Source organism: Microtus ochrogaster, chromosome 24 (genome assembly GCF_000317375.1).
Source record: "Microtus ochrogaster isolate Prairie Vole_2 chromosome 24, MicOch1.0, whole genome shotgun sequence".
NCBI lineage: Eukaryota > Metazoa > Chordata > Mammalia > Rodentia > Cricetidae > Microtus > Microtus ochrogaster.
Genome location: NC_022024.1, coordinates 8,480,720 through 8,497,113, shown reverse-complemented (window position 1 = coordinate 8,497,113; position 16,394 = coordinate 8,480,720). Strand labels below are relative to the sequence as shown.

General features: G+C 52.8%; 3 protein-coding genes across 3 annotated transcripts; 1 reads left to right on the top strand and 2 right to left on the bottom strand.

Moving 5' to 3' along the window:
• On the top strand, nucleotides 1-4,060 carry March9 (membrane associated ring-CH-type finger 9; the record flags this gene model as incomplete). Its single annotated transcript, XM_005358021.2, has 4 exons — nucleotides 1-129; nucleotides 1,137-1,292; nucleotides 1,801-1,993; nucleotides 2,231-4,060. Coding segments are annotated over 4 exons (813 nt in total), but the record flags the coding sequence as incomplete, so codon positions are not given.
• A 2,813-nt stretch (nucleotides 4,061-6,873) lies between these two features.
• LOC101992418 (25-hydroxyvitamin D-1 alpha hydroxylase, mitochondrial) lies at nucleotides 6,874-10,741 on the bottom strand. Its single transcript, XM_005357952.2, has 9 exons — nucleotides 10,535-10,741; nucleotides 9,803-9,993; nucleotides 9,173-9,375; nucleotides 8,881-9,081; nucleotides 8,600-8,772; nucleotides 8,237-8,403; nucleotides 8,007-8,085; nucleotides 7,437-7,634; nucleotides 6,874-6,987 (listed from the first exon to the last, which is right to left on the bottom strand). Exons 1-9 carry the CDS (start codon nucleotides 10,727-10,729, stop codon nucleotides 6,874-6,876), a joined length of 1,521 nt encoding a protein of 506 aa, XP_005358009.1. The 5' UTR covers nucleotides 10,730-10,741.
• Nucleotides 10,742-12,648: 1,907 nt separating this feature from the next.
• On the bottom strand, nucleotides 12,649-16,354 carry Mettl1 (methyltransferase like 1). Its single transcript, XM_005357951.2, has 6 exons — nucleotides 16,252-16,354; nucleotides 15,270-15,433; nucleotides 13,852-14,036; nucleotides 13,625-13,738; nucleotides 13,382-13,483; nucleotides 12,649-13,232 (listed from the first exon to the last, which is right to left on the bottom strand). The coding sequence occupies exons 1-6, from the start codon at nucleotides 16,338-16,340 to the stop codon at nucleotides 13,077-13,079; spliced, it is 810 nt and encodes a 269-aa protein (XP_005358008.1). The 5' UTR covers nucleotides 16,341-16,354; the 3' UTR covers nucleotides 12,649-13,076.
• Between the last annotated feature and the right edge of the window lie 40 nt (nucleotides 16,355-16,394).

Here is a 16,394-nt window from a genome sequence, read left to right as displayed (position 1 = left end):
GGACCCCCGCCGCCGCCCGCGCCGCCGCCGCCGCCCCCAGGCGCGCTGGACGCCCTGTCGCTGAGCAGCAGCCTGGACAGTGGGCTCCGAACCCCCCAGTGCAGGATCTGCTTCCAAGGCCCGGAGCAGGTCAGGCTTGCCCGAGCACCTGGCTGGGCGGGGAGGGGTGGGGGCGCGCACCTGGGGTGTCCGCGGAGACCGGGGCAGGGGGCGGGGCCTGGGGCAGCTGGGCGGGACCCAGGACCCCGAGTCGGAGTGGGGTGAGCTTGGCCTGTCTGGAGATTGCTGGAGTGTTTCAAGATTGGGGCAGGGGGAGTCGGGGGCTCCCAGGATGGGGTGGGGCTTTCTCCTAGGAGGGCTCAGGATCTCTGTCACCCATTATCAGGGACAGCTGTTAGCACCTGCTCCCCTCACCTTAGGGTCATCGCCATTAGCTGAGGGAGCCCATTTTTTCCGAGGTGGGCCGAGAGGAGAGTACATTTGTTCGCACCCTGAGAGGAGGGGCCGGCCAGGACCCTGCCTCACTCAGTCTCTCCTCTGGTGAGGCACTTTTTGCTCCATTCTGCAACTTTCCACTTCATTCTAAAGAGCCTCCTTTGTTTAATTGTATAGGTAAAGTTGTCCCGGGATAGTACCGGGGGGGGGGGTCCCCTGTGCAGTGAGAAATGACTGCTTGACTAAAAGGGACCATGTCCCACTCTTGACCGCAGAACGTCTCCCCATTGTAGTGTGGAAGCCACGATCGGTTTTATCCATCCCAGTTGGCACCAGACCTATATGCTGGAAGTACCGTGGAGTGGGTGAAGGAAGGCATAGCTCAGCTGCTCTGACTCTCCTCTCCCTCCAGATCCTTAGGGAGAGGCTGTCATAATCACCTTTGCAGTTTCTAGGCAAGGGGAGAATGGGCTTCCCTCGCACCCCAAATTGAATTCCTTTGGTTGCAGAAGTTTTTCTTGAGCTCTGACTTCTTACTTTTGTACTGCAGCCATAGCTTCTTTGCTTCTTTCTTAACCCTGCTTTGGGTTAAAAGCCGGAGCATTTAAATGTAGTAGTGTAAGCGGTTTCCTCTCCAGGAGTGCAGCAGAAGGGGTCCGGGTGATGATGGCTGACTGGGGCCCTCCCCTCTCTTCCTCCAGGGGGAGCTCCTGAGTCCTTGCCGCTGTGACGGCTCAGTGCGTTGTACTCACCAGCCCTGCCTCATCCGCTGGATCAGTGAGAGGGGCTCTTGGAGCTGTGAACTCTGCTACTTCAAGTACCAGGTCCTGGCGATCAGCACCAAGAACCCATTGCAGGTGAGGTGCCGAGAGAGGACTCAGAATGGGCAAAGGCCGGGTCCATTTTATTTGCTGTTTTCCTCCCTGTAGCGTTTATGGCATTCCAAGACACTGGTCTGGCGCTACTCTAGAGACCTTAGAACAACAGGGAGGGAAAAGATGATGCTGGCGATGATAGTGCATGCACTCTGTTTCCTGTGTGTCGTTTGTTGTATATTAACTCTTTTAACTGGGTACCATGATTATGCCTGTCTTTAGAAACACAGGCACTGACTCACGTAGAATTACTCAACTAGTAAGAGATGGAATTAAGATTGGAGTGCCAATGTATATGTTTGGGTTTCAAAGCTCTTGTCCAATCGTGCCTTTCTAGAATAAGCTGGACTAGTTGTCTCAGGTTAGATCACCATATGGAGAAGACAGATTGTTAGTCCTGCCTGGGGTTTAGGGAAGGCGTCTGAAGTCTTCTCTTTGCCCCGCTGCCTATCCCTTCCTGTGACTTTTTGGAACATCTTCTCCCAAACAGTGGCAGGCCATCTCCCTGACTGTCATCGAGAAGGTCCAGATTGCGGCCATAGTTCTGGGCTCACTGTTCCTCGTCGCCAGCATATCCTGGCTCATCTGGTCCTCACTCAGCCCTTCAGCCAAGTGGCAGCGCCAGGATCTCCTCTTCCAGATCTGCTACGGCATGTACGGCTTCATGGACGTCGTCTGCATAGGTGAGGACACCTCCCTGCTCTCCCCCTACCTGCTTAGCATCGCCTTTACTCACTTACCTGGCTCCCTGCCCATCTTTCGGTTTCATAGTCCTAACCCTACCCCTGGAGACTGTCGGGGCTATCCTGGGGCCGTCCTCTATGGCTCTGTCTTCTCAGTCTGCAGACACGAATGCTCATGGACCTGTGGCCTGTACATGGGCAGCGGTTCACCCCGCTTTTCTCATCCTTCTTCTTCAGGCCTCATCGTTCATGAAGGCTCTTCCGTCTACCGCATCTTCAAGCGCTGGCAAGCAGTGAACCAACAGTGGAAGGTCCTGAATTATGACAAGACCAAGGACATAGGAGGAGATGCAGGGGGAGGGACAGCAGGGAAACCAGGCCCCAGGACCTCACGGACCAGCCCCCCAGCTGGGGCCCCCAGCCGGCCCCCAGCTGCCCAGCGCATGCGGACGCTCTTGCCTCAGCGCTGTGGTTATACAATCCTGCATCTCCTTGGACAGCTACGGCCACCGGATGCCCGTTCCAGCTCTCATTCTGGTCGAGAGGTTGTCATGAGGGTCACTACAGTTTGACCTGGACTCCAGGGGCAGGGATCTCAACTCGGAGCGGCAGCCAGAGATGAGCTCTCCTGGCTGCTGAAGGTACGACCTACACAAGGTGTTTGGGGCACAGCGGGCCCACCACTGAGGATCTCTGTGGACAGCCTCAAGCTTGGAGACATTGTCTGGCCTCTACTGCCCACAGAGTAGAGACACCTGGATGACATTCCAGCTCTCACCGACACCACCTCGTGTTCATCTTGAGGATGGCCGGCCAGCAGGCAGGCGGGCAAGCAGCTTTTCTTCTTGGAGAGAACCATCTTTACCTCAGCTCTAGGGCCTCCAGTCCCCTGGCTCCACCATGGTGACTTGGTAAAGGGAGACCAATGCCAGAACACAAGGGGCTGTAGACCCCCATTCCTCACCCCACGGCCACAGGGCATCTGGCAATAAGACTAGTAAACATTGACCTCCCGTTCCCTGCATGAGGGCGGGGGGACTTCCCCCTGCCCCACCCCCCATTGCATGGGGGAAGGGCATAAAGAATCATTTATACGCACGTGGAGACTCCTTTCTCATGGGGGCTTTTCTGAAGGCTGGAGGGTGTGGGGAGGCTCCTCAGCACAGGTTCAGAGTCCAAGCCTGGCTGCGCATTGGTAGCTGGAGGAGGGACCCCTGCTTGCTGGCGAATAGTTCACGCTGGCCGATAGGTGGCAGTGCTCGAGGTAGCGGAGGAAGGTGGACTTGACACCTGTGAGTGTGTGAGTGATAGTGATATGACTTAGAAAAAAAGCTGATCTTCCCCCCCCCCCGCCCCCGTCTACCTCATAGACTTGGAATGAGGCTAAATGAGGGATGGGTTAAATGCCAGTACAAAGAAAATTGGTAGTGGTGGAAAAGGGTTCTGGACTCGTTGCCGTCCACTGATTTCAGGTGGTAGGTGGCATATTGTCTGAAGGGCACGGAACTTTAGCAGTCCGAGTGACAGAGTTATGGTGACTGCAGGACAGTGGTTATTGTAGGAATAAGAACACTTTGACTCCCCAAACACTGGACTTGGGGCAACGCTGGAGCTACTCAGCCTGTTCTGAGAACGCCTGTGTTCAGTCCTTTCCAGGGACTGCGTCCCCCCAGACATGGTGTGCGATGAACATGGACTCCTTCGGAGTGACAGGGAAGGAGCCTCTTCCCTCACGGTTAGGTCTTTAATCCCAGTTGAAATTGTGGCAGTTCAGGGTCACAGGTTTGATCCAGGTGTGCCCAGCTAGTGCTATCACTGGAAGGTGGAAGCATAGGAGAGCTGTTGTTTATTAGAGAAATGGTTTGGGAAATGTGGGTCCAAGGGCTGGGGGTGCGGGTCCATGGTAGGAGTGCTTGCTGGTGTGCATGAGGGCCTGGGTTTAACTCCCGTACCACCAAAAAACTGTGTGGCTCAGCTTGAAGCTTGGTCCCTTTCTCCTGAAGCCGGTGGCTGGGTATTATATGAATGATGGTGTCTTTTCAGTGAACCATTCATAAGCAATTAAAAAATTCCTTCATACATTGCTAAAGTCAGCTCCAGAGGCATTTTTTATTATTTGTCCTCTAATAGAAGGTTCTGCTCTGCCTCCTCTTGGGAAAGCTTGGAAAAGAAATGTTTGTCTTTAACAGCCCACCTTCCCTGGAGCACAGGGAACAACCTTGTTTATACCTCTCCAGAAGCAGGGGGTGGGGGGTGAGGTGACCTTTGGCTGCTGTCCATGGTGCTGGCATCAGTTTGGCTTGTGGGTGTAGGAACCAAAGCTGCGTGGAGGTCTGACTGACTTCCAAGTGTCCTGAAAGGATGGGGTGAAGAGGGGACCAATGCAGATCTCTCCAGCCCTCTAATAGGAAATGTTTACCAGAGACACACTCCTCCACTTCCTCCCACCAGAAGACAGAGGGCTCGGACTTTATCCATGTTAATGGAAGAGCTAATGGCGATCGGATGGGGAACAGAAAATCAGAATAAGTGATTATTCTGCAAAGGAACTCAGATAAGACAAGCATGGGACTTCTGGGCCAAGCCAAGGATGTTCATGGTGGCCCTTCATGGAAGCTAGGGCATACTTAAGAACACACACACACACACACACACACACACACACACACACACACGTATCCATGCACAGTCTGAGTCCCCAAGGCCTACTTTCCCCTCCAGCACCAATGGAAGTCTTGGGATGGGGCCGTGCAGCTATCTATAGAATCTGTTGCCTGTTGCCGAATTTACAGACCCTTGTCCAGGAAAGGGATCATAGCCACTGCTGTCTCTTCAGAGTGGCATTCTGCATATCTGTATAGTCACTGAGTGGCACCGGCAGGTAGACCCTTTACTGAGTTCTGGGAGACAGAGCCTCATAGCTTAGGCTGTACTCTCCCCTCCAGCTCAGAGCTACTAAACCTCAGGTATTTTGAACTTGGTAATGGGTGAGTAGAAGCAGATACTGAATGTATAGTAGAGGCGTGAGGCATGTCCAAAAACCTTGGTCTCTGCACAAGGCTTCCAGGCATGCCCTGCTTCTCTCAGTCATGTCTGATTGGCTCTCCATGGGAAGTTCACCGGCTGACAGCTTCTGTGGCTAGGGGGCCATGTCTGATGGGCCAGAGGAAGTGTGAAGCAGAAGCTACACCCAGTTAATTGGAGTGGGAGGGAAGGAAGGAGAAAGAGGCAAGTCCTGACATGGGGAGGGTAGTCTGGGCTACAGAAGGAGTGGTACAGAGTGCTGAGAGATCATGTGGATGGAGGATGAGTGATTGTGGATACATCAAATGGGAAATACTGTGTGCGGCCTATGAGGGCGGCCAGAGAGTGCTGACTTAGGCAAACAGATTCTCTTGTCCTGGCCCTTCTCCTGCCTCAGGGCTCCAGGGTTCCTGCCCACCTCCATTCTGCTTTCATCCTGCCTGATTGACTCCATTTCCCCGCCTTATCCCTGTCTTCCTTTGAGGAAGGGCAGAGTGGTCAGTCTAGGATGGCCTTCAATTCTGGTGGTCCAGGCTCTGAAAGCTCCTTTGTCACCAAGAATGGAGCCGCCTCTGAGCCATCTCGGCAGATCCATTGGCACCCAGATCCACTGTACATGGGCTTCTGTGCCTACTGTTCACCTTCGGGAAGCCCGACTAAGCTTGGCTGTTCCCACTCAGATAGAAACCTGTTTGGGTTTGTTACAACACACTCTTCCAGATGGATCGTCCAGACTGCCCCATTGTTAAGGGAGTTACTCCCAGAACCTGAAAAGCCAAGGTGGGAGACAGGGGTCAGATCTTGCCAGGAGTGGGAGAAAAGTAGACCCCAAACCAAGGAGTAGACATTTTATTTTAACGCTTGATAATATAAATTATTTTCAATATAAAAAAGAAGACAGAGCCGGGCGATGGTGGCACACGCCTTTAATCCCAGCACTCGGGAGGCAGAGGCAGGCGGATCTCTGTGAGTTCGAGACCAGCCTGGTCTACAGAGCTAGTTCCAGGACAGGCTCCAAAGCCACAGAGAAACCCTGTCTCGAAAAAAAAAAAAAAAAAAAAAAAGACAGGCTGGGGGATAGGGACAAGCCAAAAGACGTGAAGTAAGATGTGGAGCAGACCACTTCAGAGTGGCCGAAGAGCCAAGGGGAGCTTTAAAATACCGTAAATGAGGCTGGGACAGACTCACTTTCCCAGAGAAAAGGGACAGGCAGAGCCTGGTGAGTGTTCATCCCTTCTGCCGCAAGGCCCAGATTCGATCTGAGGATGTACATGGTGTGGCATAGCCAGAGATGAACCCTAAGACTGCTGAAACTGTAAGTACCCCAATCCTTGGAAAGGTGAGATAAAGAGGGTTGTGAGTTCAAAGACAGCATGAATCACAAAGTGTCTGACTCAAAAAAGAAAAAAGTAGTCTAATAAACCAATAAGACTTCATCACTCTTCTCAAAGAGCTCACGTGCTTAGACAGGGACCCACCAGGTGTACACCAGGTGCACAATCACTTAGCTCATGCCACGGTAAACACTTAGACAGCATGCCAGCAAACGCTGTAAGCATGGGAGGAACGGGTTGAATCCCTCCTCAAGCCACCCAGGGCTATTAACTATCATCCGAGTTGACTCTTTAAGGATGTGTTAAAATCTGATGGCTTTGGTCCTTGAGGAGTGACCAGGAGAAGTACCGAGCGAGAAAAAGGGTTATGGTTCCGGGAGGGCCGGCTGAGTCAGGTCACACACGCTTTACACGTAGGTCACGGCCTACTTTCTGAAGTTCGTCCAGACAGACAGGCCTCGAGGGAAGGTGTGCCTCCTGTGCCTAACAGAGAGCAGGTGACTCCAGCTTCCTTCCGTGGGGCTATCTGTCTACAAACTGCAGGTTGATGCTCCTCTCAGGTACCAGGACAGTCCGGGTCATGGGTCTGACTGGGAGGGCACCCGGCTCAGGCAGCACCTCAAAATGGGTCAAGATCTAAAAAGGGAAGAAGAAGGTTATCACTATGAGTGAGCCTTGATTGGTAAAGAACATTTTTAGCCAGGCGATGGTGGCGCACGCCTTTAATCCCAGCACTCGGGAGGCAAAGGCAGGCGTATCTCTGTGAGTTCGAGACCAGCCTGGTCTACAGAGCTAGTTTCAGGACAGGCTCCAAAGCCACAGAGAAACCCTGTCTTGAAAAAACCAAAAAAAAAAAAGAACATTTTTAGCATCAGAATGGCCACCGTTGGGATGGCATCTGTGGCCAGGAAGGGACTTCTTGGTCAATGAGGGCAGGAGTTATGAAAGGGAAAATGAGAGTCCAAATATCTTTGCTTATACTCCAGACCTATAATGGGAATTGGCTGAGTCTTACATGTTTCACTGTGCTTGTCAGAGGACAAGAACACCCAGTCAGGAGCTAGTATAAGTTCTACATCACTTACCTGGACCAAAGCCATTTGTAGTTCAAGCTCCGCCAGGCGCCTCCCTATGCAGCTGCGTTTGCCAAAGCCAAAAGGAAGAGATGCAAATGGGTGGGGGGCTGGGCCTCCCCCCAGCCAGCGAGCTGGGTTAAAAGAATTTGGCTCTGGAAACTGGGCAGGGTCCCTTGAAGTGGCATAGTGACACAGAGAGACCAGCGTCTGAAGGGGGAAATGCAAACTTGTCAGTTCAGTAGCCGGATTGTGAGTCCACACTTGCAGTTCTAGCCCTCAGGAAACAAGCAGGAGGATGGTGAGTTCAAGGCCAACTGAGGCTATACAGCGAGATCCTCTCCCCTCCCCACAAAGCTAACAGTTTGAGCCCAAGAGTGCAGGATGGGGGACTCTGAAGAAGATTCATGGACTAGTGTAAAAGCAGGCCCTGGTCGATGGTGAGGAACTTTCTTTATTGCTCCGTTATATATTAGAAAAAGGTATGATAAGGGGGGGGGGATCTGGAAGGTTTAGGGGAGTGTTTGAGGATGGCTTGGGCCCACAGGGGTAAGAAATGGCTTAGCGGAAGGATCTACTCACATTTTGGGGGATAATATAATCACCCACACAGATATCTCTGTCTGGGACACGGGAATTCCCAGGTACCACAGGGTACAATCTAGGTCACAAAACAAAAGATGGATTCAGCAAGGTGCGGGAGTAGAGAGCCAGTTTTCCCTGCTCTCCCTCTCGGCTTCCATCCACTGCCCTCTTCCTCGGCATTTTCTCCTCCAGCATTCTCTCTAGTTCCTACTTTTCTACCTCCTCACCTTAACACTTCCTTGATCACAGCCTTCAACAGGCGTAGCTGGGACAAAGCTTGGGGCTGGGCACGGGAGCCAGGGACCACAGCAGCTTTGATCTCACGGTAAAGTGCGGACTGGACTTCGGGGTGCCGGGATAGCTCATAGAGCGTCCAGGAGAGCGTATTGGATACCTGGAGGAACAGGTCAGACCATCTGGTGTTAGACATGGGAATTCTGGTGAAATGGGTAGCAAAGGGAGGGCGTGGTCTGGAACCAAACAGTTCCTAAGGCCAAGCCTGTATACATGATCAAAGTGGATGCCCTGAATAGTGGCCCTGGAGCCAGGGAAAACTGCGCTCTGGAAATGGGACTATAGAGAATCCTCACCGTGTCCACTCCAGCCAGTAGTAGCTCTGTCACGTTCCCCACGATGGACTGGACAGACAACTTTTCCCGAAAAAGGAAGTGGGTTAAGTGATGCCCAGACGGCACATCCTCCCCAAGTTTTCCCTGTTTTCTCACGGCTGCTTCGCCTTCTCGCTGCTCCACGTGCTTCTGGGCTGAGAAAGGCAGATTAATGCCTCATGATGCCGGTACAGCTTTAGATACTCTAACACGTCTCCCCTCCCCCACCCCGCCCCCAGCCAACACACACTTCTGTGCCTTACCAAAGGCGAACATTTGGTCCCAGTCTCGGCATAGGCGGGCCCAGGGTCCGGGTACAAGGCGGTGCATCCAGTTGGGCATAGCCATGGTCAAGAGTGTGGAGACAAACACCGAGCCCACCGCACGGATGAAGGTCTCTGTGTCCGGAGGGACTTCAGCCTCCAGGGAGCCCAGGCGCGAACCCAGCAGCACCGCACCTATGCCTGACCGGCCGGAAGAGGGCGCAGTCAGACACCAGGCCTCTAGGTCCCAGAGCCACCGACACCTGTCCCTAACTGCTATTTTAGGATTCACCTTCTAGGCCAAATTTGTAAAACTCTCCCGCCACATCCTGAACGAGGTTGGATAACCCAGAGCCACGACCCCGCTGGCGCCTTAGTCGTCGCACAAGGTCACGGACCACGTTGTCGAGAGTTCCTGCATAGCCAGCCGCTGCTTGAGGCCGGAGGAGTAGCGGGGCCAGGAGACTTCGGAGCCTCTGCCATTCTTCACCGTCCCTGCCCAGGTGCAGAGAGCGCGCATCAGGGAGGTGAGCGTGTGTGGAGAAGGCTAGGGTGACCAGAAGTATCGTGCCTGTTCCCTCCGAGTGTAGAGTGTAGGAACCTGCCCCTGACCTAGCCCATCTTTCATCTCCCTTCTTTACTCATTTCCTGCCCAGGGATGGGAGTGGGTTCTAGGGTAAGCTGAGTCACAGAGGCTTACATTCCGTACAGAGGCTAGTACCACGGATTCTTAGGATCCTGGCCTCAAAGGGGGGCGGGGACAGGCAAGGACTCGGCTCTGCGTGAGTTTGGATGGTACAGATTGGAGAACTCGGAGATGCCAGAAGGTTGGTGGAAACTGCCGACTTCTCTCCAAGCCCAACTTGGCTGGATACAGGAGAAGGGCAGGGATGGAGGATTGGGAGGTCAAGGGATCACTCACGCTGTTAGCAATCCGCAAGCCCGTTGGTAGCGGCGACGGTGCTCTGCCCAAGATGAGAAGCTGCAGCGCTCTGGACAAGAGCTCTCTTGTCGCAGCAGCTGCTCCACAAGTGCAGGGGAGGCCACATACACAGTGCGAAGTGTCCCGAAGCTACCGGACCATATTGGCCCGTAGTGCGCAGCTCCCTGAACCTGAGAACCCGTGCAGAGGACGTTTGAACACTTGGGAGGGTGACTCTTAGTTTGGCTTGTGCCAAGGCCAAGGGCGGTGGCTAGGCTTGGTTAAGGGGAGCTTTTCCAGTGCCGGCCCAGATGCTGCAAACTTTTTCTTCCATCCCACGAAAGTTTGGGCAGGAATGACAAAATAGAGGAACTTTGCATAAAGCAGACATTTAGGGCTTCTTTTTAGTTATCTGGCTTTAGCCTAGGGGGAGCAGTTTCTTCAAGGCTCCTCTGCTAGATTGCACCTCAAGACGAACCTCCAGGAAAAGAAAAGGAACGTGCAGCTTTAAGCCACATCAGAACGCCCCGTACTCTTGTCCTGGATCTGCAGGGTCTCCTATCGTAAAGTGATAGCACACCCCTTTGCCAGATGTACTTGTAGACTCTGGTTCATTACCCACAGGTACCCATTCTCACTGGCCCCCCTTGTGTTCTACACTGTGGTCCTTTCTGCCATTAAAGCCAGTTCTCCCAGTTCAGTCCCACCAGTGGCAGGGACTGTCCCTCTTACCTGCAGTTCATGTAGCCTGGACAGCCCCCCTTTGCAGAAAAGTTCTGCCAGGAATCTTGGCATAGAGGGCCCAGGGATGTCAGACAAGCTCTGGAAAGCTAAGTCAGAGCTTCTGGAGGCCAGTGAAGCATCCAGCTGTGGAGGCAGGTGCACTCGATGGAGCACTCTGGAGGCGAGGCTGACAGCCTGGGTCATGTTTTATGTGCAGGGAGTTCGCCACTTCTCCAGAGCATCTTTTGCACTTGTCTGAACCCCTTTATAACCCTTGGCCCTGGGGGTGAAGACGCTCCTGTCCAGCCCTTCAGCCAATCCCTTTTGCAGAGAGCACAGCACCCAGGAGCAGTAGGCGGGGCTTACTCCCTTGCTCGTTTGGGTCTCCTGTGGTAAAGATTGCCGTCAGGGCTCCTCAGTGCTCCTCTTGTATGCTTTGGTCCAGCGGCAGCAGCCGAAAGCTCTCTTCCTGGGAAAGGTTACTGAGCATGGATTTTGGAAGGCAGCCCCTCATAGTCCCACTACTTCCCCAGGGAGCCAAGTCTCTTCTCTATCACCCTGAATGGAAACAAGGTGAAGGCAGTTTCAGCCCCCGTATTCTAGGTTCGCTCCTTCTCTGCTGCAGGGATTTACCTGCGATAGCCTAGCCACAACTCTCCTCCTCCTATGTCTAACACAGACAACACCACATGTAGGTCAATGGGTTAAAATGGTTCCCCCCTTTTTTTGTTATTTTAGTTAGTTTTTTTTTGAGACAAGTTATTTTAGTTTTTTATGTGTATGATTTGCCTTAATCCATGTGTGACATGTGTCTGGTGACAGTGGAAGTCAGGACTTAGATCCCCTGAACTTTAATTAAGGATGGCTGAGCCACCTGTTGAGTGCTGGGAACTGAACTTAGGATTTCTACAAGAGCAACAAGTGCTCTTAACCACTGAGCCATAGCTCTAATCCCTTTTCTTTTTAAAGATTTTAAACTAAGCAGATGCATGTTGGTTTGTGTGCGTGTGTGCGCATGTGCATGTATGTGCATGCCCAGAATCCAGGAGAGGACATCAGGTCTCCTGGAACAGGAGTTACAAGCTGTCGAGAGCCACCCATCTTGGGTGCCGGGAATCGATTTTGGGTCCTCTGGAAGAAGACTGAGAGCTCTTATCCACCGAGTCATCTCTCCAGACTCCATCTTTGTTTCTTGGGAGAGGGAGTGTCTTAGCTCAACAAGTCCCTTCCTTTCAGACATGATGATTAGGGTTTGAGGAAGAGAAATGAAGAGTGTCCGAGGGCCAGCAAGTAAGTGAACTTGACACCAAGCCTGGTGATGAGTTTGATTCCAGGGACCCAGAGTGAAAAGCGAGCACTGAGGCCATTGGGTTGTCTTCTATCATCATCCATCATCCACACCTGTGCACACCCTCACCTCCACACACAAATGTAAATAATAATACACTCCAGGCGGTGGCGCACACCTTCATCCCAGCACTCGGGAAGCAGAGGCAGGCGGATCTCTATGAGTTCGAGGCCAGCCTGGTCTACAGAGTGAGTTCCAGGACAGCCAGGGCTACACAGAGAAACCTTGTCTTGGAAAACCAATAATAATGAATCCAAGGAGTTTTTGGAAAGTATGTAAGTTTGGAGATTCTGTCTTTGGATAGTATGAAGGCTAAGGTCACTCAGCCTCTTTTGGGCATCTTTGTGGTCAGCAGCCACATACTACTTTGAGCCTCAGAATCCTCCCGTTCAGGGGCTGGAGAGATGGTTCAGCAGTTAAGAGCACTGGCTGCTCTTACAGACAAACAGGACTTGGTTCCCAGCACCCACATCAGTCTCTCACAACTGTCTGTAGCTCCAGTTCCAGGGGAACCAACTCCCTTTTCTGGCCCCCAAGGGCCCAGGTACGAGTGTAGGGCACATACCTACATGCAGGCAAATACACACATACATTTTTAAAACTAATATTCCAGTTTAGCTCCCTGCTCCTCGGTCTTTCTTCCTCCGCCTTCCCTCCCTCAGCCCATCAGGTAGTAAACCAGTCAGTTAGCTGGGAAAGTCTGGAATCAAGGTCACCGTGGTATCCCTCTCGCCCTCCAGTATGAGAGACGGCAACAATAACGGCAGCACCGACAGCCAGGAGACGAGAGGAGGCACGTGATACACACCCCAGCATTCCTGGGAAACAGCAGCATGGGCACGAGGGCACACACACTATCCCCAGGACTGCAGAGTAAACACAACGGGGGGTGGGCAACCTGAGCCAAACACACAGCTTAGACAGCAGGGCGCTGCCCTCTTCACTCCAGCTGAGAACAAAACCCCACACCCCTCCAAATACACCCTCTGGTCCAAGGTCCTTTGACCTTCTAGGTCAGCTTCTTCTGCTTTCTTCTGACAGCGGAGGGGCAGGAACACAGAGTCAGTGATGGGTGAGAATACAGGCCACACCCAGCTTCTCGGAGAGATCATGGCCGTGTCCCAGCAGTCTGAGCAGGCCTGGGGTGGGGAGTTGATCTTTCTTCTAGTTACTAGATGAGTCCAGCTCAGGCAGGGTTAGAAGTCAGTGGTCAGGCAGGGTGGGATTGGGGGTCACTGTCTGGAGGACGGGATCCTGTATCCTTCGGAAGATGGCAGGGAAATTCTTTCCTCCATTGCGTAGAACTTTCTTTCCTTCCTCAGTGGAAGTGCCTAGATGTTCCACAATGGGATCTTCACTCTGCAGAAAGAGGGTCCAGCATGTCCCTATCCACCTTTCAAACTGCCCTGGCAGACTAGACTCCCATTCCTGCCCCTACGCTAAGTTCAAGGACTAGAGAACCACTTTGAATAGGGCTGGATTCTTGCAATTTCCCTCAGGCATCTTACTAGCTCTTCCAGAGGCACACGCTCGAACAGTGGATGCTCTTCAAAATGGGTGCACATCCACTGGTGTAGTTCCAGCACATCGGTGATGGTGTACACCAGGCCCTGGAGAGACAACATCATCTAGATATGGGCTGAACGCAACTGAGCAACGAGACGGGCATGATAGTAGAACTGCCTAAATGTCCCCCCAGTTAATTCTTGGCAGAGAGCCCCGGGCAGGCCACCGACACCCTCCTTGCTCACCCCAACACTCAGCACGTAGGCATATTCCGCCAGGAGCGTGGCACTGATGATTCGCCACTTATGCTTCGTTCGCTTAAAATGTGGGTCGGGAAAGAGGAAGAACATCTTCGTCAACTGTGGGACAGATGTGCATCAACAGGAAGGCTTGTGAGTGCCTGGCTTCCCTGCTCCACAGGCCGACCAGCCCAGCCCAGCCCACCCCACCCGGGCTGCTCCCCAGGCTGCACCTGGCCCTTGCGGAAGAAGTTAGGCAGGTGTTTCATGGCGTTACTGCGGAGGCAGGCAATGTTCTGGAATCCACCTCCAGGAGCGGCACGGAGGGCCCGAATCCTGTCTTGTACATAGTCCGACACCTTTACCCGGATCTCCAGACCCAGAATCAGGGTATTTGGGAAGAGTGGTGACAGTGCCACTGGGGACAGAAACGGCAAAGGGATCATCAGTGTCGTAGTTCAAGGAAGAACAAAGAGGTTTTAACACAGGAGAGAAAGTTTCTGTGTGTAGATATCTAAGCCATGAGAGGGGCCACACCCACAGAGTTTTCTGTAGGAGACAGAAAAGACACAGAACTATCACAAGTCACAGGAGCAGTGTGGTGGCTCATGCCTTTAATCCTAAGCATTGGAAATAGGGGAAGGGGGACAGAGGCAGGTGGGATCTCTGTGAGTTCAAAGCCAGCTTGCTTCAGATAATAAGTTCCAGACCAGACAGGGCTACACAGCAAGATCCTGTCTCAAAAAATGAAATAAAAACCAACAAACAGATCTATCATATAGACCAGAGTAAAAGGGCAGAGACTACAAGCACAGCTGTGTTTGTTTCAGAGTAGTGTTTCAGCTTCCCGATGCTGCGCAGGAACTTTAGCTCCTCGTGCTGTGCTGACCCAACCACAAAATTACTTCACTGCTACTCATAATCGTAGTTTTGCTACTGTTATGAGCTGTAATGTAAATATCCGATATGCTACCCCAAAGGGTGGCGACCCACAGGTGGAGAACCGCTGCTTGAGCGTTTTCATGACAAAGTCTCATTTGATCCTTTTCACACTCTGTGGCAGACTGTGAAGGTGGGGAAACTGAGGGTTGGAAATGCTCACGATCATAGAACTAACAGGGGAGAACTGAGACTTGAGGCAACATTTCCAGTCTCGACCATGTCCCTCTCTCTATAGGGGAAGGGGGAAACACAGCGAGAAGCTTGGCATGCACACTCTCGAAAGCCAAGACAATACAAGAGGAACCCCAAATCCTAAGAGAGTGGGGCAGAATGTGTTCTGGCGAGAAAGCGGGTAGAAGGGAGAAGCTGGTGGAATCCCCAAGAAAGACAGTTCAGGATCAGTGCCCGCGGTAGCTGATCTCTGACGCTTGTGCTGACTGGCTCACTGACCCAGCACAGGGCAGGTGACATGGCTTGTGTAGGGACTGGAGCCAGACAGAACGGCCCAGTCCTAAGATACATTTCAGGCAGCCCCCTCCCTTCTCCAGGGCAAAGGCCACAGACCCAGGGTAGAAGAAAGGTGGAGGCTCGCCACCTGATGTCACTGCGTCTGGTCACAGGAGTAAAGGTCAACTAACCCTGTGCCTGACCTGCTGAGGTTGCAGATCCCAGGCCTCTCCTTGTCCCAGGGAGCCGGCGGGTACCTTACCTAACAAACCACCGTAGCCACACCCTATGTCTGCAAATTCCACTTGGGCCCCAGCTTGCTTCTCTTTCTCATCCTTTGCATCATCATGGCTCTTATTTTGAGTAAGAGGAGCAAAGAACTCTGGGTAAAGCTCAGACCAGTCCATCTCTTCTGGTTTCACAGGGCTATTGGAAAGAAGACAGACACATGAGACTGTAGGGCACGCCATTGTGACCTGTTTGTGTAGGGGTGGGAGGGGGATGGTAGATTTCTCAAAAAAAATCGACAGTCGTGGGCCATGTGGTATCTAGAGGGCATGACAGCAAGTCCCCTGGCTCCTAGGGTGTGGATCACAGCCCTTCATGAGGCTATGATTGCTGACCTGCCAGTCTCTACTTCTGGGCAGTAACGTGCCAGGAAGCTCTCCTTTCTGGAACGAAAGTTCTTTCTCCTAGACACTGACTACCTGAGGTACTGGGACACTAATCTATTTATGTATGTGTTTTCTGTGCAGAGGATGAAGCAAGCAGTGGCCAGGAGTGTGTATATGTTTATCTTTTTGTAAACTAAAAAACTAAAATAAAAAAATAAAAGCAAATCGGAGCCCGGTATGGTGGCGCACGTCTTTAATCTCAGCACTCAGGAGGCTGAGGGAGGTGGAGCTCCGTAAATTCGAGGCCAGCTTGGGCTACAGAGCAAGTTCCAGGACAGCCAGGGCTGCCCAGAGAAACACTGTCTCGAAAAATCAACTTGCTTCGCTTCTTCACTTTAGTTTCAGCAATAGTGTTTTTCTCTTTCCAGATCTGGTTGGCAAATCGACCCAGACCTAGTCTACAACACCAGGACCCCTCCCAGCCGCCAGCCGGTCAACTCCGCCTTCTGCTCGTCTCCCTAACCCGTCCCCAGCTGACGTGTCACCCGGACAACTCTCCCGGGTCCTTCTCAGGTCCCAGGCTGCTTGAGGAGCCCTGCCTCCCTCCCGGATCCCGCCCGGCTAGCTCACTAGCGCAGCGTGTGGTCCGCCATGGGATTGGAGTGGGCGCGCTGCCGGTAATAGCGCTTCTGCGGCTGGGGGGCCTCGGTTCCCGCCATGATGCCACAGAATCCACGTGGAGAGCCGTGGCTTCGGGCGCAGGTTGATGACGC